Source organism: Ambystoma mexicanum, chromosome 12, assembly GCF_040938575.1.
Source record: "Ambystoma mexicanum isolate Mex_15411 chromosome 12, UKY_AmexF1_1, whole genome shotgun sequence".
Classification (NCBI taxonomy): domain Eukaryota; kingdom Metazoa; phylum Chordata; class Amphibia; order Caudata; family Ambystomatidae; genus Ambystoma; species Ambystoma mexicanum.
The window spans coordinates 1,161,203,476-1,161,224,369 of record NC_090936.1 but is presented as its reverse complement, the minus strand read 5'-3'; the positions used below and the strand labels follow the sequence as shown (position 1 = coordinate 1,161,224,369).

General features: G+C 46.9%; 1 protein-coding gene across 2 annotated transcripts in view; it reads right to left on the bottom strand.

Annotated features, from left to right (window-relative positions):
• The window catches only part of GNS (glucosamine (N-acetyl)-6-sulfatase), a 465,071-nt gene that overhangs the window by 348,936 nt on the left and 95,241 nt on the right, over nucleotides 1-20,894 (bottom strand). For both annotated transcript variants that reach the window (XM_069629767.1, XM_069629768.1), the window contains exon 7: nucleotides 19,440-19,522. In XM_069629767.1, the coding sequence (XP_069485868.1) occupies nucleotides 19,440-19,522 (83 nt within the window). The remainder of the gene's footprint in view (nucleotides 1-19,439; nucleotides 19,523-20,894) is intronic.

Below are 20,894 nucleotides of genomic sequence, written 5' to 3'. Positions count from 1 at the left end.
AAGGCAGCTCTAAGAGCATTGTTCTGTAGTGTTTGAATCTTATGCAGCGTATGTTTATTGGCCCCTATATATAGTGCGTTGCAATAGTCCAATTTCGACAGCACTAATGCTCGAGCAAGGGTTAGGCAGTTGGCAGTGGATAGGTATGGTTTTGCGGCTCTAATCAACTTGCAGGTATATGCGGTGCTGGATGCCATTGCGCTCACCTGTTTGGTTAGGGAGAGGTGGGAATCAAGGTAAAACCCTAATGTTTTTACCTCTTTTGCCACCTTGATAGTGTTACCGTCTATGACGAAGGAGGAGTATTCTTCTTTTAATCTATTGATGTTTTGTGTGTTCCCCAGTATGATGAGTTCCGTTTTGTCATCATTCAGGCATAGTCCGTGTGTGGCCATCCATGCCTGAATGATGAGATAAATCTTGTTCACCAAGGCCAAATCTTGTTCATAATCCCCTGAAAGTGGTAAGAGAATCTGAGTGTCATCCGCATAGTTAGTGTAGGTGACACCCAGATTATCCAGATCATCGAACAAGGGCTTCGTGAAGATGTTGTACATAGTGGGGGAGACACAAGAACCTTGTGGGACTCCACATGTGATGGATACAGGGTCAGCAGCAGCAGAAGTAGAGAAGACTCTCATAGTTCTACCGGTTAGGAATGATTTGATCCATGCGATGGCATGTGTGGAGAAATGGGCAGCTGTTTCTAGGTGGGTGCAGAGCACATCATGATCCACCAGGTCGAAGGCTGCAGAGAGGTCCAGTAAGAGGAGTAGGGCCATCTTTCCGGAGTCTCTCAGCTCATCGACCTGAATTTTAAGATCGATGAGCGCGGTTTCAGTTCCGTGCTGAGGTCTGAAGCCTGATTGTCTTGTGCCTAAAAGGTGGTGCAGCTCCAGGTGTTTTTGGATCTGCAGGTAGGCTACCCTGTCTAGGATTTTTAACAACAAGGGTACCGTTGTGATGGGCCTGTAGTTAGTCGGGATGGATGGGTCCAATGTTTGTTTTTTTAGGAGGGGGAGGACCCAAGATTGCTTGAGGTTATCTGGTACAGTGCCTGATGCAAAGGAGGCATTAATAAGTTTAGAAATGAATGGGGAGAGGTCTCTGGCCGCGTCTTTTATTAGTTGGGCTGGGCATAGGTCGCCTCGGCAATTGGATGGCTTAATTAAGTTAAATTTATGGTCTAGTTTAGTGCTGATTGGTGGTTTGCCTCTTAGGTTAGTTGAGGGTGGAATATTCTGTTTCTTTATCTCAATTTTTGTTTGGAGTGTGGCAATTTTGTCGTTTAGTGCTTTTTGGATGTTCGAGCACCATATTTTGTTTTTGTCACAGTTATCATGGACAGGAATAGGGTTTTCTAGTTCCTTTAGTATAAGGAATAGTTCTTTCGTTCCAGATTTGGCCTGCAGTATTCTGTTATTGAAATTCTCTCTTTTTGCTTTCTTTATTTCATTTTTGTAAATCTTGGAGGCATTGATGAGTGTAATTTTATTTGTCTCTGTTGGGGTTAGTCGCCAAGCAGATTCGCATTTACGTTTTTCAAGTCTTAGAGATTTGAGGTGAGGAGTGAACCAGGTATTTAGGTGGGCTCTGGGCTTACTCTTTCTCAGTTTCAGTGGGGCAATAGTATCTAAAGCTGTAGCCATGGAAGAGTTGAATTCGTTTACTAGTGAAGAGGTGTCCAATAAGTCAGGTAGAGAGTTTAGTCTGGGGAGGATGAGTGGTAGCAGTTTTTCTGTAGTTATAAGTTTTTTGTTTCTGGTTGGCAAGGGGGGAGCCAGAGCAGTTTCAATGGGTAGGGCCAAGTTAACATTTAGGAGGAAAGTTATCAGTGCATGATCAGTCCAGATTTGTGGAGTGATATCGACAATCGTTGTATTGCAGTTATAGTCAGCAACCCAGTCAAGTATACGGCCTTTTTCGTGTGTTGGTTGTAGGATTTTTTGGGAGAAGCCTAGTTCTGAGATGACATTAGTGACATTAGTTGCTTGCAGGTCTTTAGGGTCATTGTAGCCTAGGTTTAGGTCTCCCAGAAGGATGGCTTGGGATGAAGTTTTTAGGTTGTTTGAGAGGATCGTGGAAATGTCCTCCTCGAACGTGTCAATAGGGCCTGGTGGTCTATAGATAAGGTGAATAGTAATAGTTTGAGAGGGAGATGCGAGGAGTTTAGCCGTTAATGATTCGCAGGAATTAGTCGTTGAACTTGATTCAGTTTTTAGGGTGAGATTATTTTTAGCAATGATAGCTAGGCCACCTCCTCGAGAGTTGACTCTGTCTTCTCTAAGTATGGTGTAATTATGGGGTAAGGCAAGCATTAGGGCAGGTCCTGCAGCTTGGTGCAGCCAAGTTTCTGTTATGGCGAGGATGTCATAGTTTCCTATTTGAATGAGATCCGCAATTTCGGTAGCGTGTGCTATTAGTGACCTGGCATTAATAAGGGCGCACTTCAGTTGGATGTTCGGCTTTGCTGTGGCCTGGGTGGCATTACTTTTCTTTTTAGGTATGCTATTATTAGCATTGGGCTGCTTATTTGGGCGGTTATTGCGATGGAGGTCAATTTTTATAGGAGGAGTGTTTCGGATGTTAGTGTTACTTCTATTGCAAGAGGTATTGTGTCTAGCTAATGGTTCATAAATTTTAGGTAGTCTTGAACGTAGTTTTGCGTTTCTACTTGCAATATCACAGGGAAGGTATATTAGCGATTGGTGGGTAATAAGTGAATGTGAAAGTTGATGGCTGGGCTCTAGGGGGGGGGGGAGTTAAGAGTCCTTCATCCACGGGCGGTATGCCCTGTAGTGTAGGCCTCGGATGGTGGTTTACTTTAGGCATTGTGGTCCAAAAGGCTGACAGGTAAATAAAAGTTAGTATCATTATGACCTGGTTTTAGGCGCGGGCAGTTGGTTTGCAAGAGTCAGGTACCTCTAGGCTAGACGGAGCAATCATATGTAGGCTAAATGCAATTAGAGACAGGCTAAATGCAGTCAGAGACAGGCTAAGTCCTAGGCGACCATAGGGCACAACACAGTTCAAATGTAGTCTGGGGGCGACCATAGGGCACAACACAGTTCAAATGTGGTCTGGGGGCGACCATAGGGCTCAACACAGTTCAAATGTGGTCTGGGGGCGACCATAGGGCACAACACAGTTCAAATGTGGTCTGGGGGCGACCATAGGGCACAACACAGTTCAAATGTGGTCTGGGGGCGACCATAGGGCACAACACAGTTCAAATGTGGTCTGGGGGCGACCATAGGGCACAACACAGTTCAGATGTGGTCTGGGGGCGACCATAGGGCACAACACAGTTCAGATGTGGTCTGGGGGCGACCATAGGGCACAACACAACTCATATGCAATGGGGTTGTATGTTGGCTGGAGTACATCAAAGTATTTGAGTGCGAGGCTGGATGTGGATGGCAAGAGGGTGGCAAGGTGGGTATGGAGTAAGGCAATGAGCATGAGAGTGAGACAGAGGCTGACGGGCCTTGATTGTCACAGGAGAGTACAAGGCACATGCATGTGCATGTTGCCTAGGGCCTTTATGGGGCAACTCGGAACATATGTGTGCCTTTATACCACAATGAAGCAAATTCGCGGCTGGATGACCAACACAAAAACAGAGATAAGAATAGCGCAATGTGGCCGCGCTTACCAAGTATTTGATCCCGGAAGGTTTCCTAGCCAGGTCCGCTGCTTCTGCAGTGTCATGAGCTCCTGCTCAGCCGCTGCGTTCCCCGGTGTAAGCCCATGTATTGTCCTGGGGCATCAGGGGGTCGTGAGTGCATAGTATGGGAACTCGCCACGCGCCGTAAGCGGCGAACAGGGGCAAACAGGGCCTTAGAATGTGGCCGGCTCTTCCGCCTGCCGGCGGATGTTGTATGCTAAGAAGCATGGTTGCTTAGCAACCAGGATGCCGAGCCTCGCTCTGGCGCCGCATCGCGCCCGACATTTTGTATTTTTTTTTCTTCTTTTTCTTTTCGAAATCGGCGCGTTGCTGGAGCGCAACCCGGGCCGCTTCTGGGTGAGGGGTGGCCGATGGGGAGGTGAAGAGTTCCTCTGGGAGGGGTGGGCAGCACAAAGGTGCTGGTGGGGGCTCGTGGGGGCCTGGCTGGACTGCGATCCTCTTCGTGCCTCGTGGCACGGTGCGGCAGCTCTGATGAGCTGATCCTGGGCTGTGGAGGGTGGGGGCTCCTGCCCACGCCACCTGGCTGATGAGGACTGAGTACTGATGAACTGAGAACTTGGTTCAAGGAAAGGAAAGAACCTTCTATTTACTGAGTTGGAACTTTCTGTTGACAAGTTAAAGTGGAAGCTAACTGTGGTTGGACATTGTTGCAAATCAGGATTTCTTAGTTTTCTTTTCTTGAAATGCGAAACAGAAGCACGATTGAACCTGGAGAAGGGGAATTCGCCTAGGTTACAAAGAGTGACTGTGGTGACATTACAAATTAAATCATTGTTTGGAATTGACATGCATTTCCTTGTTTATTTGTTGTATGTATAAGTGTGAGGGACAGATGACCTTTGTTAGAGGGTTTCATTTAGTTTATTTTAGGCATGGAAATCCTACTCAGGGTAGGGATAGTGAGGCGTTCATCCAACCGTATATTATAATAAAAAATGGCATTTGTTGAGAAATCTTCACAAAGTAGTCCACCACACATTTCTGACCTTTCACAGTAGTCAGTAGAAGGAGGCGAGAGCAAATGAGAAAGAGATTGAAACAGACATCGGGGATGGGCAGACTGAGCGTGCAAGAGATCAGAATAACAAGCATGTTTATCCAAGAGAAGAACCTCATCGTAAAGTAATAAGATAAGAAAGAGTCAGAATCAGAAAGGGTTTTACGCCAGCGACACTCAAGACAGTGAATAACGCGTCACATTGAACGAAGATGAGAAGATGAGAAGAAATCCAAGGTTGAGGGGGTTTCCGAGAGGGAGCAAAGGAAGAAGCAGGATAAGAGAGTATCGAGAGATAAAGAAAGACAAGGAGAGAGAAGAAGCTGCATCATCAGATGAGAGAGGTGGGTGAAAATAGAAATAGAAGATGGTGATCAGACGCAGCGCAGGGAGTGTGAAGAAAGGCAGTAGCTGAAGTATAAAGAAAAGCAGGGATAGAAGTAGAAAGCCACGTTTCGGTAATGCACAACAACAACAAAAAAAATAAAAAAATAAAGATTTAAAAGAAGAAAGATTTCCAAGACAGAATGAGGTTTATTACAGAACGAACGAGCATTCCAGAAAGCAAGATTTATAGAGGCAGACAGAGGAACAAGAAGGATAAATGAGATTAGCTGGATTTCATGAAGAAAAACAAGAATTGGAAGAATGGAAAGTAACTAGAGTAGGAATAGGAACAGACATATGAACCATTGTCAGGGACAAGAAAAATCAGATTGAAGGAGCAATAAACAGCCAGCGCTGAAAAACAGTCTAGAACCAGCAACTGAAAGGGCCGTGCGTACAGCATTTGGGGAATCCGGCAAGTCAGATAGTCCAAGCAGATGGAAAGAACTTAAACCGCCACATTAGACTTAAGACGACGAGACGAACAAAAAAGAAAAGACAGTAGAATAGTGCAGCCATCTGCGGACAGCTGCAAGGAGACTTAACCCTGACTGCCGTGGGCTTCGCCCAGGTGAGCTGCAAGTCAGGAGGCCGATGGAAAGACCAGGGAGCCGGATAACAGGAGAGCAGGTGAAGCAGCTACACCTAGAGAGGACCAGCAGCAGACACCCTCACAACAGGTAATAACAGCGCAAATAGGCAAATTGGCTTTGTAGAAGCACAGCAGTTCATCCGAATGATTCGATTTAGCAGTCAAACAGGTATTAAGGGATTCTGTTTTGCCAGTGTTAAAGCCTAGTCAATTTAGGTCCATCCAGAGTATGATGTAATTAAGCGTGTTAATGTCAGTGTGGACCTGCTCGCTCTTATGCAATGGTATACGGGAGAATAGTTGCATATTCATCAGCATAATTTTGGAAAGTCACAATTTCCACAAGCCAGTCATGAAGAGGTTTGAGATAGATATTAAACAGTAAAGGGGATAGACATGCTCCCTGTTATACTCTGCTGTCTAAGAGTTATGTCTTAGATTCAAATTGGTTGATTATGGCTTGCACCATATGATTGGTCAAAAAGAAGGCGAACCACTGAAGAGCGTTATCAGAGATATTAGCGATTTCTTTAAGCCTGGATAGTAAGATAGGGTGGTCAAAAAGGTATCACACGCTGCAGACAGGTCTATAAGCAAAAGGTTAGAACTTTATAACCATGCATTCCTATGGCCAGGGGTAGGATTAGCTATGCAAACTCAACCCACTTACTCTGATTTCTTCAACCACTTCAGGGGTTCCTGAATCCACTTGGCCCACTTACTTTTGTGCGGTGTCCGGTCGAGGAAGGTCCGGGGGGGCAGTAGGTGCAGAGGTCACTTGGTTTCAGGTTCGAGTCTGGCTAGTCCATGTTTCCAGGCTCCGGTGATCTGGTTCTGAAGACTGGACAGCTGGACACCCTTGGCATGACAGAATGAAAACCTCCATGGAACAGGCGACCTAAGGAGACCGCCATGACACAAAGACAGTTTGAAGCGGGAGTTCTCACTGTCGGGCAGCAACAGACTATCCTCATTGTGCAAACAAAGAAGCAGGCACTGCATGGCTTCTCTTCGCTCAGGAAGTGGTCAGAGCATCAGAGAGCTTCCATAGTCTAATCAGGATAGAATGGTTGGTGGCACTGTTCTTCTCAGGAACAGACGGATAGATCCAAGTAATCAGAGATAGTGAGAATTATTCTTGTGTAGGTAGTGAACCTGCGCCTCAGCTCCCAAAGATGCCTCCATAATCATTCCGAGGGTTTTGACCTCCTCCGACACGTGAATGCAAGTGTCCTTGATGTGAAAGGCCTCGTAGTCTGGCCCTAGTTTGGCTCGGGCTTGACGGGTGCCAAAGATCATCATCATCTCCGTCTTTTTGCTATTGAGGCACATCCAGTTGCCCTCCATCCAATTATCTAGGATTTTATACAGCGTTGAGATTTTGGCACTATCCTTTACATAGTCAGAGGGTTACTGGGTGCATGCTTAGATGCTCTCTCCATAGGAGGGTTTACACTACTTGGGTAAAGACTGGATAAACCAGGGATGGGATTATCCTCTTTTTTATGGAATTAAGGGGCGGCATGCAATGCGAAACAGGTTTCTCTTCTTGAAGTAGGTCTTCTATGAAAGAAGTTTATCGGGTTCGGGTCTCTATCCCAAATCTGCCTGCTGCGCTTTCAATCAATTCTGTGTATAATCTAGTTAGTCAAGATAATATTAATGGCTCCACCGTATCGGAGGTGGGTAAAGGATACTCATCAGGATTGATGGCCTCACAATCATCCAACATAACCTCCACAACTTCCTCATCTAAAGAATCATCCTTGATTTTGTAGTTATTCGAACTGGGGTTTTGACATTTGACCTACGCACTATCTTCAGAGCGTTCACGTTTTCTTGTTATGGGGTGGTGTTCATAGTATTCCATGATTGAAGCCCACTCTTTGGGGCAATATGCAAGTATTGATGCACAGGCACATATAACACTATTGCATAGGTAGAGGAAGAACAAAACCTTTGTAAACCGTAGCCAAAGGCTTACAAGAATCAATAAAAGATAGTAGCAACAGTTACCGGATTCATACATTTCAAGAGAAATATACACAGTCCCATGGAGGAAATGCACATGAAGATTTGAAGAATCAATTAAAAGACACAGGTAAGTACCAAAAATACAAAGCTTAGTCAAGAGATCCCTGAACCCCTAGGCTTAGGGGGATCAAGTACAAATGTCCAGGGGAAGGCAAGTACCCGGGAGTCAATTTCAGGTGAGTGGAGGTAAAGATCCCCCTCCCAGAAATGTGTACAATGGAACAGAAGGACACCTAGGCTGCGAGTATCTTGAATAATCGCCCACCCCAGGACGTAGTGGTAGGTACTCGCATCAGTAGTTTTGTAGCATTGCAAAACAACCGAATGAGTAGACTGCTCTTGGCCACAGGTGTGGTTTGCAGGATTCGGTTCTCTAGGACTTGAACCCTGAGCTAACAAAGGCCTAAGCAACCCAGGGAAGAAACAGAGAACCTTCCCACAAGGTCTGCCCTGAAGCCAGAAGTAAGAAATCTTCAGGAAGGCAAGGGAATCCGCAAAAATGGCTCCCAGCAGTCCGATGCACAAAAGACGGCAGCAGCAAACTGCTTCAGGGTGGCAACAACGGCAGGTAGCACTCTCAGACATCCTAAACTGAAGCTCTGGTAGGTCATTGAGACATCAGCCACCTTCTGGATATCAGCAGCAGGGGTGGGAGAAAAAAAAGTTGAGGGTCCCCAAAAGATGGGCCTAACAAAGGAATTATGGCTTAACAGTCTTAAAGGACAATCTACTGGTTTTATGTAGGCACCAAGTCTCAACTGAGTCACATTCAGTTATTCTCCTCTCCTGCCTACTCACCTCTTCCCCCAGAAACATTTGGGACACCAAAAAAAGTACCAGAGAGGCATTACAGGGTAGGACTGAACTTCTGAAATTATAGTATATGGTGCTAGTGCCTTCTAATTATAAGGTGTCACAAGTTGTAAGAATTGACGCAACAAGGATATTCAATTTTATGCTTCTTATTTAAGGAGTATGGACAGTTTTATATTTTTTACAGTGTTTCCCCAACACTGCACAAGGACGCAGTAGGTTCTTTCCTGGATTAAGGATGCAGTAGGTTCTTCTTTTCTGGGTTAGCCTCCACCACCACCTCCTCCTCATTTCTTTCTCTGCCTTTTCCTCAGGCATACAATGCTCTGCTTACCCTTCCACACACCAGGATATAGTGTCCTGGTCATTCGTCCACATGTAGGATTATAGTGTCCTGCTCAGTCTCGCAGTGATGTAGTGCCCTGGTCACTAATTTGCGCCAAGGGATATAGTGCACAGTTTACTCTTGAAGGGATATAGTGCCCTGCTCACTCTTCAGTGCCTATATCCAGTCTCTCTCTTGTCAGGGCCTCTGCCGTTTTCCTGCTATGTCTTCTCCTTGGTCATACAATTCGCCCCTTCACTACCTGTCTGGGTCTTGGAAATCTGTTTTTCGACTCCATGTCTTGCAACAGGCCAGCAACCTTTCTCTACACCAGGAATGTTCCTTCCTCCTCTGCAACACCACAACTCTCCTTCTCTGTACCACAAACCTACCTTCCACTCGTCATTGCGGCTGGCTAGCTTCCTGCCAATTGGCCCATGCCCGTTCTAGACATGCTTCATGGCAGGGATGCCTTGTGGTCCTAAGTTTGTAGGGAAAGTCTTTAAATAGGGGAGGAGCCATCCTACGCTACTAGGAATGCCGATTAGGAGAGAAGTGGGGCTCTCTTCTGTGTGTCCATTAACTGTAGAGTGGAGGACTGGCCTTCCAGCTGCCACTCTGGATATCAAATGGGGGAGGGGATGCATGTTCCTTAAGACTGCCCCCTTGGGGGAGGGTGGGGTGTAAAACACTTTCATAGGTTCCCTGGTCCTCCCCATTATCCTTCGGAGTCCAAATCTGTAAGCACATTTTGGTAATTTGGTCGACGTTGAGAACAAAGGATTATGTGAAATGTAGTCCCTTTCTTGTGCTTTTGTTGACATGGTTGAGGCTGTCTAGCCCAGGGATGCGTTTCCAGCATTCATTCTGTCCTAGGTGACCTGATTGAGTCTTCTATATGGTTTAACCCCTCCCAGCCCCAGAATTCAACTCCTTAGGCCTAATCTGGGTTTCCAACAGGGGAATTATGCAACATGTTTTTCGGGCTGGTTTGTTTTTCCCAAATGGATTGGTCTATACCTTGGTATATTTTCTCTAACCACGGTTGCTGTTGTGGACATGGGGATATTATACTCAGATTGATGTGGTGAAGTCAACGTAGAAGTAGTCACTTCACCACAAAAATCTATGTGATATTCGGTGCTTAATATCTGTTCTCCCTGTTGCTTTGCTCAACTGCGGTTGTGAATGCATTTTTTGTGCAAATAACTGCTTGTGATTCTATGGCGTGTGACCCATAGTGGGTTACCCATCTGTGAGTTGTATATATTAACTAAAGTAATGTTACTTACCTTAAGATATTTTCGATGCAGCTATCAGACCGCTACCCCGTCAGAGTTTTCAGCACGCTACTACGTGCCATCTGTATCTTCAGAAAAGCAGACTCATGTCTCACTTCAGGCTCTTTGTGGTTTGATCACTTTGTATTGAATGTGGGCAGCTTACTGGCCAGTCCCCACGACCACCATGAGCAGGCTACTTGCCAAGGTAGCAGTTTGTTCTCAGGATGCCCAACGAGGCATCGTCACCCAGATCAGTCCACTAGATGCATTAATATCCTATATTTTTGGAAAGCAGTCAATACTCCAGCCCTGAAGATGAGCGGATGCTCGAAACATGTGTCGGCTGGGCACACAAGCTTGATTGAGAAAAACTAGGATCACTTATTGTCAGTATCACCCATAACTCTTGGATTGGACGCATCAACCTTTGTCCTATTTTCAGTTATTAGGCTCACCATTAGCCAGTTCACACATATCTACAAATTGGAATGGACACATAAAACACTAATTCAATCATTACACTTCCAACATATCAATCTGTGCACCAACATGTTTACTAACCCACATAATATGTTCCAAAATGTTAAAATGTTCATGCTTTGTGGTTTCAATTTAAACATTATTTCAACAATACCAATTGAAAATGGAAGTAGCCATTGTTTGTCAAATTTGTGTGAGGCACCTGGCGCAACAGTGTGTTAAGCACCTTACCCAAATCCCTTTGGGGGTGTGCGTCTTGTTGGTCTCCAGTACGACTCACAAAGTTTCGCAAAATCTCCCCATTTGCAGCGCAGTAGACTGGGACTCTCCCAATTCTCCAGTGTAATCCATAGTGGGTTACCCAAATGTGGGTTGTATATAGTATTGTTACGTACCTTACGATATTTGAAGTGTCCATTATGGTAGTATTGCAATAAACGGTAGTTATGTTTTAGAACTTGCCTGTGTGGGCCTTTCTTATCAGTTCTGCAAAGTGTTAACTGTACTACACAACAGTGCCCCCTTCCTCCTTCGTTCAGCCTTGCTGCTTGGCCACCACTACTTAAGAGAGTGGCTTTGCTCAACTGGGGTTGTGAATAACCTTGCTAATCCTAGGTTGGTTTTTCCAAGTCCTCCTCCAGGTAGTGACTTTGAAAGTCCCTAGGTAATAGTGTTTCCATTGCTTTTAAAATACTTACTTTAAATTTCAACTGTTTCTGAACTACTTACTCTTTTTACTGCACAGTGTTCTTATGTTTCTTAATGGAATCATAAGTGAAACCCATTTATGGATATATATCCTCACAGAAAAAACATTAGTTAAGGTGCAGTTAAATTGTGCAGATTTAACGCAACAAAACCCTTGAAATTCAGTGGATATGGGAAGTCAGGACCAGCTTAACTCAGCACGCTCGCATTGATGTCCCTCATAATGCCATTTTGCACATCACTGTGAATCTCCTCTTATAACATGCATGCGCTCATGGGCTAGTGGAAACGTGCAGAGTTAAACTGGTCACGACTTCCCACAACCACTGAATTAAAAGTAAAGGATTTTTTGTTGCGTTAAATGTACACAACTTAACTGCACCTTAAAAGGTTTTTTCAGCGAATGTCAAGTGTTTAGTTATACAATATTTTTTGGGGGGTTTTTGGGGGCGTGGCTTGGGCAGCCATGTAGTAGGACGTGTTTCCTGAGCAGCTCCGGAGGATCCGACATATGATCCGTGAAAACTACCTACAAAAACGCGCTACTGGTTCCAGGATTGACTATACATGCATGGGAACGTGTGTTCTGCTCACTGTATAAGGACGGATTGAATCGTGTGTGGAATTCTGGAGGAATTGCTCGGTGAACGACGGCGAATGCTCGGTCCATTGTGTCACAAGATGGCCGACAACAAAGGAAACGAAACTGAAGCAACCGGAGTGGCAGAATAGAGACGGCAGCCGCGGGGAAAGAATGATGGCGAAGTGGAGACGGAGCGAAACCCCTGTGGCGGTAAGCCTTGTGTCACGATTGCTTGCATGCTGACCAGGAAGGCAAGAGCCCGGGGGCAGCGGGGGTGCGAACAGATAGGCCACGACAGACATAGGAAGCGCTCGCTATCGATGAGCAGAAAGCCGCGGTGAGAGGCGGTGGACGGTGCGACTGCTTGAAGAGTACTACAACAGCTGATAAGGGTGGAAATGACGGTTGGGGAGGCACGCGGACGCTGAATGGAGATAGTGAGGCCCAACCGAGGCCGCAGAATGTCGGCACGAGGGGCCGTGAGCAAGAACAAGAATAAACAATCCATAATGGATATTTTTGCCAAAAACCAACATTCTCCTATGGCCATCGCGCCTAAAGGCTCGATGGTACCAGCGAAGGGCACCACAGTGGCTGATAATCATCAGATTTTAGAGGCCATCACGGAGCTGAAAGAATCTTGGGGGGGTTGCGATGTCAGACCTGCACACTTCCCCTGGAGGCTAATAGACGCAGTGGGCATAGAAGTCTCCCTGTTGAGGCAAGATGTCAGGGGGCTGGCGGAACGAACAAGCAGCCTAGAAGGTGCGGTGAAAACTAACATGGACACCAGCACTAACAACGCAAAGGAGATCCATGTACTCAAACAACAGGTAGCTAACTTGGAGTCTCGAGCAGAGGAAGCAGAAGGGAGAGCGAGGAGGAACAATATTCGCGTGGTGGGCTTGCCGGAGGGTGAGGAGGGACAGGACCCAACAGACTACGTCGAGAACCTACTCCTACAAGGAATTGGGGCTGGCAAACTCTCGCAGGGATTCGCTGTGGAGCGTGCACATAGAGCCCTTATGAGGAAGCCGAGACCAGGGGCCCCTCCCCGGGCGATAATCGCCAAAATATTGAACTACAAAGACCGCAAGAAAATACTGGAGTACTTCCAAAAAGGTGGAACAATCGAAAGGGCCGCGAGCACCATCATGGCATATCCGGACTACCCTATGTTGGTCCAGAGGCAACGGTACAGCTATGTGGCAATCAAAAGAAGGCTGCGTGCGGCTGGGATAAAATATACCCCGCGAAATTGAAGGTGGTGCACAAGAGCAAAATTTATTTTTTTGACACTCCGGAAGAAGCAACGACGTGGCTGGATCTGCAGGGCTGCCCGGAACAAGACACAGAAGAGACCCAAGAGGGACGCGATAAGTGACTGGGATACGGTATGCATACTGTTAAGGCGTCGAGTGAGCACCCCAGGGGTGCCTAGATGAAGATTAAGAACAATGGGCGCGTCTGTAGGAGGCTGATATTTTGATAAAATACCGCTGATTGTAACAGACTTGAAGGACTGGAATATAGTAGCGTGTACATATATGCAAATTGTATAGCAGTGCCTAGTCGACCCGATGTGAGATAGGAGCGGCAGGGCGAAAGCACCCTACCCCCCGAATTATAGTTGTAGTAGTAGTAGGTTGGCCACTAGGGCGGCCTCACCCTGCGGAGCTTCGAGTACAGGCGAGAGCCAGAAAGAGCTAGATGCGGGGGAGCCCGAGATCCAGGGATGGAGCTGGGCAACAGTTGGGGGGTGTGATGTTGGGGGAAGGGACGGGAGGGAGGGGGAACGGGAAGTTTGGTGTGTTTTTGGTTAAAGGGAATTTAGAATGGGATGCAAGCCTATACAGATTGGATTGGAATTCAAAGTCAGACTGCACCTGGGGGGGTGGGGGGGGAACGGAACCAGTACAGGCCATGGGGGACCTTAAGATACTTACATGGAACGTGCGGGGGCTCAACAGCTACTTTAAAAGGAACAAAGTTATGTTGTACCTGCGCAGGCAGAAAATAGATATTGCATTGCTGCAGGAAACCCACCTTACACGAGAGAGGATGGACACGATCGCTGGGAAGTGGAAAGGGGTGTTGGTGGGCTCATCGTACTCTGCTTATGCAAGAGGAGTGTTTATTTGGGTGGCGCCACATGTCCCTTTTCAGCGATTTCAAGTGGTGGCTGAGACAGACGGGAGGATGGTTATGCTGAGGGGACTGGTGCAGAACAGGGAGATAAGCATTGTTAACACGTATGCCCCGAACCAGAACACAGCGGCATACATTAGAACATTGAGCGCGAATTTGAGCGTAAGCGTAGGAAGCGCGATGATCTGGGAAGGGGACTACAACTGCGTATTGAACCCGAGGGTGGACAGATCGGATGGGAAGATGGATAGACCGGCCCCTGCAGCCAGGGCGTTAGACATTGCTGGATGACTTTGGTTTGGAGGATGCATGGAGAGTGAGGCACCGCCAGGAAAGGCAATATTCACATTATTCTGCCCCACAGCAGTTATCAAGGAGGTTGGATTACGTCTTAACATCACCCGAAATGATAGCGGAGATCGCACAAATAGAGTACAAGGCCAGTGTCCTTTCGGACCACTCGCCCCCGATTCTCGCATGGCAATACTGCCCCCCGACAGCGAGGATCCCGACATGGCACCTACGAGCAGAGGCGTTGCGAGACCCCTTTTTTAGGGAGGACTTGAGGGAGGAGATTGTAAATAATTTTGAAACAAATACTGGGAGCGTGGATTCCGCGGGAACACTATGGGAGGCCTTTAAAGTTGTCATGAGGGGGGTAGCCATAGCGAAATCCAAGGGCCTACACGGTGGGGTTTTAGCTGAACTGCAGGAGACGGAAGAAAAATCAGAAGAGGCCTTAAGAGGCAGAGACGATACAGCAGAGAAGCTAGCATTGACACATAGGCTACAGCAAAAATGTGCGGAATATTGGGAAAGATGGTGTAACCTTAATTATAAAAAATACGTAGAGACACAGCATGCGGGAGGTGATAAACTGGGGAGACTTTTGGCGTGGTTATATAAGAGAGAGACCCCCAGAGTCACAATCAGGACTATAGAGAGAGAAGATGGTAGCGTAGAGGACACCCAGGTGGGAGTAAATCAAGCGTTTGTGGATTATTATAAGGTATTATATGGAGATGACGGGGAAAGTAGTCGCGCTATGATGGAAGAAACGCTTGAGGATATGGGGTTGCCCAAGATAAGCGAGGAGGGAGGAACTAGATACCCCGATCACCTTGGAAGAATTAGGGGAGGTGGTGAGGCAGCTGCCTACTAGTAAAACCCCAGGGACAGATGGACTCCCAAGTGAGTTTTACAAAGTATACATGGAAGAGGTCCTCCCCCCACTGTTAGAGATGTTAAATGAAGCGTTCGAGACGGGACGCTTACCGGAGTCACTGAGAGAGGCTGTCATAATACCGCTCCCCAAACCTAACAAACCTGGGCACAGCTGTGGTTCCTATAGACCCTTGTCAATGCTGAATCAAGACGGCAAGATATTAACTGCTGTCTTAGCAAATAGACTGAAGAAGGTTATTGGCAAATTAATACACCCGGATCAAACGGGCTATGTCCCTCATAGAAACATTACCAATAATCATAGGCGACTCCAGAGAATCATTGAGTTTGGCAGAGAAAGAGATGAGGAAATGGCAATTGTGTCTTTGGATGCAATCAAGGCCTTTGACTCAGTTAAATGGCCATGGCTGCTTGCGGCTCTGAAGCACTACGGGTTAGGTCCTGGATATGTAAGGTGGGTGAAAATTTTATATAGCGAACCACTGGCTAGAGTTAGGACAGGATCTGTGATATCGGAAAGGTGGCAGCTCAGCAGGGGTACTAGACAGGGATGCCCGTGGTCTCCAGTGCTCTAAATACTGGCCCTGGAACCTCTATCAATATATCTGAGGCAGCAATATAACACCATAGGCATCGAGGTGGAAGGGGAGCAGCATCTGATCTCCCTATATGCAGATGACATGCTGCTGTACTTGCGATTCCCAGAAGAAAATCTCCAGTACATCCTAGAAGTGCTGGAGAGATACGCTGTGCTGTCCGGTATAGCAGTGAACCCCCAGAAGTCCAGCTTGTTCCCATTAGGGGGGGTACATGGGGATTCCAGCGGAGCGGCTACCTGTATTTCAAGTGCTGTGGGCGGTTAGCACATTTCGGTACCTGGGGATAGATATATACCACACCGTGGAGGAAGAGCATAGGTGCAATACAGAAGTAGCCACTAAAAAAAAATGTAGAAGTGCATGCAGTTTTGGGCAAAGCTGCCCTTGGCGATGATGGGGCGGGGAGCAATGCTAAAGATGGTGGTCCTGCCAAGGCTCCTACACTACTTCGGGAACATACTGTACCCGATTCCTAAGAAGTTCTTCACCAAATTGAATAGCATGTGTAGGGACTTTTTGTGGCATGGCACGTGAAAGAGTGGCGTTATGGAAGCTACAGAACTTCCATGACAAAGGAGGGATAAAGCTGCCCAACTATGAGGCGTACTATGTGGCAAGCCAGTTACAGTATGTTGCCAAATGGCTCTCGGAATTTAGGCTGTTTGGGCATGATTGTGCCCCTTTTTATTTGAAAGAGATGTTGGTACCCAGGGCGGAAATGGTGGGGCGACCTAAAATGAGGCTACTGGGGTGGAAGGTGTGGCGCAGGGCATGTCAAATGATGGAGGACCCGTCCCCATGCTCACCGCAGATACCACTGGTTGCATTGACGGGGGCAGACGCGCAGCTACGAATGATACTCAGGAACCACTGGGAACCGGCTGGGGTGGCAACTATGGGTGATATTGGGCGGGAGGGCTCTAGTATTACTTTTGAGGGGCTGCGGGAAGAAACTGGGTTGCACGAGGGCCAGTATATTACGTATCATAGAATGGTACAGAGGATTAAGAGAACATGGCCTGAAACTGTGTTGGAGGAAGAATCAGATGCCACCATAGACGTGATATATAACATAGCTGAGGGGGGTCATGAGATTTCCAGATTGTATGAGATGTTGATGTCTAAAAAGTGGGGAAGGAGGTCACGCAGTGGAGACTTGACTGGGAAATGGAGGTTGGAGCCCCGATGGGAGACGGGATTTGGGAACGGGTGCAGGGGTATCATAAGAAGGTGTCTAGAAACGCGAGGCTGAAACAGATTCAGCTGGACATAACGCATAGGGCATATATGACGCCTTGGAGGATATCGAGGTTTGAAAATGCAGGGCGGCAAGCATTCCCCAAGTGTGATGAGGAGAACGCGGGCATGGTGCATATGTTCTGGTCAAGCCCGATCATAGAGAGGTTCTGGAGGGGAGTGAAAGAGAAACTGGAAGAAAAAGGGGTCAAGATGGTAGTGGATACAGTGTGGGCCTGTCTGCTGGGGGGGTTCCCCAGACCACAGAAGCTCAGGCACGTAAGTAAGCTGAGGGATCTGGTTTATGTGCTTGCAAAGAGGAGGATTGCCATGGGATGGAAGTCATGCCATGTGCCAAAGGTAGAGGTGTGGTGGAGGGATTTGCAAAAATGGGCGGAAGCCGAAACCATGGCATGAAGCGAGTAGCACAGGGGGGGAGGGAGGAGAATGAGTCCCTGATGGCCTGGAAATCACTGATAGCCGAACTGTTTGGGTCATTAGCTGACCCAGCAGAGCCTGTAGAAGAGGAGATCGAACCACAGGTTGCGGAAACTGAAAGTTTAATGCAATAGACTCGGAAAGGAGGGTGGGTTAAGGGAAGTAGTGGTTAGAAGTTAAGAAAGTGTAATGAAACTGTTGGAACATGCACCGTTTGTTCGGTTTGTATTGTTTGGATAATTCAATAAAATGTTTTAACAAAAAAAAGTTTTTTCCAGGCTACCAGCCGGCTTTCGGCCATTGCAAATACCCACGGCCTTCAGCCATGGCCACTCTATATATTGCACCAATCGGTTTCCTAAACGGGCCCACTAGCCATTGCCTTCCGCCGTGGCCACACCATTAGGCTTCTTATGGGTACACTAGCCATGGCCTTTCGCCATGGTCCCTGAACATGTTGCCCCAATAGGTTTCTTTGGGGCCCACTATGCATGGCCATCGGCTATGGCCTTTGGCCGTATCCACTTTCCATATTGCACCATTCGTTCCCTTAAAGTAACCCAGGAGCCATAGTCTTCGGCCTACACCTCACTGTAACATGCTACTTTCTTTGTATTAATCACACTTTCTGTGACTTTAAAAAAGAAAAAAGGTTTTCACATAACCCCGCTTAGTAGAACCATAATAGTAATGTACTACAAATAATCCGGTTATTCATAAAATAACCCCAGTTATTTGTAAAATAACCCTGGTTATTCATGTGACGCACTTTCATTCCTGATCTCGTTTTCTACTATAAGAAAACAACACCGGTTATTACAAAACGTTTGAGCTCTGAGCTTGGTCACCAGCTCCCCCCAAATCCCCAATTTCACGTGGTGTCCGTTTTCCCCTCCTGCACACCTCTAGAATGATGGCATGTCATCCTTTTTCCTCCTCCAAATGGCATTTTTTCCACTTTTAGTTTTCGGCTAAAAGGTCACTGTATGTCTAAGCTGTAGTGTAGTAGTAATACTGTTATTTTCATTGATTAGACTGCAAGTCCGGTCCAATGTTTTTTTTTTATACTTTACTGTCTAATTTAATTTATTTGAAGTGTTACGTGTGACTCATTGTACTGTTACATCACCCCAACATTTCTGAAGAATAGGCCTTAATGCTCTACCACCTTCCTTGATTGAGTTTGGATAGAGCCAAGTGCCTTTTCCGAGTTCACTAGAATTGTGTGGCCTCTTAGAACCCTCTCTCAAGGCCGGTTCTGAAAATCAGAAATGCATCAGAATAATGAGGTAAGTGGTGGCGGGAGTTGAGGGGTAGAATCCCCCCTTTGTGAGAGCCAAGGCAGGGCACAAAGGGAGAGAACTCCCCCCTCTTCGGGGAGGCGAGTCAGCGTTCGACCTGGCAGCGAGAGGTGCTCCGATGCATTTGCAGCACAGGAAAGACCAGCGCAGTAAATATAAAATCGGAGTACAAACAAGGAACTGTGTAACATAATAAGCATGTACCTGCCAGTATTCCAGTGCAGTGGATTCTCTATGCTTAAGTGTGTGGACTAATTGTACTTTTATAAGCCAGCATCCACTTCCTGGAGTTAAGACGCCTCACTATCACATATGAAGAGGTTTGGCATTCATTTTGGTTGGGTACTTTGCCCCAACGTAAGGTTAGTGGTTGAAGAGCCCTCACCAGAGGCCTGTACAAAAAGAAGAAAATGCCTTAAACATCCTTCTGGGCTTCAGAAGAGGACACACAAATGGTGCTAAAAAGGTCACTTACTCTGCTGGAAATCTGCTTGCCAGAAGCATCCGTCAGGACTGAAAAAGTTTAATAGCGTCACAGCACGTACCACCAATATCTGGAGCTTAGCCAAGATACAACAAGAACTTTTGCAGAAAGTAAAATCAAAAATAGTAGGGAATGCGAAATAATAGAATTACACTTACCTTTTCCGAAAAGCATCATCTAGAAACTGTATTGAAGAATTTGTCATGGGTGTCTTGGCTTGTCGAATTAGCCAATGTTTGTCCTGATGGAAAAAGCAAAAACAAATATGAAAAAGAAGAAGAGCACACGCAACTACGTTAGAAGCAATGCTTTCGACAAAGCCTAGTTATTGTTACAAAGTGCTATGTATGGGTATCCGTCTCCAAACTGCAAGGTTTATAGAGCGGTTTGCTTGTATTCATCTTCTTTGGCCAGGACAAGCAAGACAACGCAGAACGGCACAAGTTTGAATCCCCGTCTTGCACGTAGAGGCTGGTCTCCGGCATACACATACACAATTCTCTTGAAAAGAAGAGGGGTTACCTGTTAGCTTGGCTATGATAGTTCATGGAGACGCCATAATCCTAGTCATCCCTTGTAATTGCTGAAGTGGACTGAGTGCATGGGGTAGACTCTACCTGGGGATGGGTGCATGGGGGAGGGAGGTGACTTCACTGTCCTTGTTGAAGATGCTGGTTTGTTGTGGGTGTTACTGAGATGGGAATAGGGTAGTCTGGTGGCAGATAATATTTAGTTTTGCCTTCACTACGGGTGTCAGCCAATTTATGACAGTAGTAGACCAATTTACCTATATAATAGCCATTGGGGTACTGATGGGTCTTATTTTTTTTTTATTTGACTTGATATTTGTAAGGGGGATATACAAACGCATTTTATTTGAAGGCACCACAAGACAGAAAATGGGGGTGGGTGGGAGACGGGGGAGAAAGATAATAACGGTCATACTAGGTCTTGTGACATTCGGATCGTGCAAGTGCAGTAACAAGAAGTGCGGGGGAGGGGAGGAGTGCAGATAGGGTGAAATGCAAAGTGCTAGTGTGGGACGGGGAGTGTGGGGTAAAGAGGAGAGAGTGCAGGTGAAAAGGGGGGGGGCAACAGGGGCTAGGCGAGGCCAGAAGGACAAGTGCCAGAGATTGCCTGGGGTGAGGGTCCACATGCTAAGTGCGAGGAGGGGGGGTGGACTGGGTGGGGGGGCTTGGTGCCCTGTAGAACTCAAGAGGGAACCAGGCAGCCAGTCCCTGCCACAGACAGGGGTGTTAGCAAGAGAGGGGGAGAGGGAAGGAAGAAGAGAAAAGGAGGGTCTTGAGGAGCTTTTTGAAGCTCAAACCCGAGAGCGGCAGGGAGACCATTCCAGGGGGAGGCTCCTGCAGAGACATCTGATCTGCAGAGAGTTGGAGCTAGAAGACCGAAGGCCTCTAGCAGGGAGGCATTTAGGGAGAGAGAGAGAGAGTTGGATGTAGCAGGGTCCCAGGCCCCTGAAAGCCTTGTGGATGATGCAGAGGGTCTTGAACTTGAGCCAAGCAGCATCCCGGGAGCCAATGGAGAGATTTTAGGGCTGAAGAGATGCAATCCCTGGGCTTGAGGCCAAGGATAAGTCTTGCAGTCCTATTCTG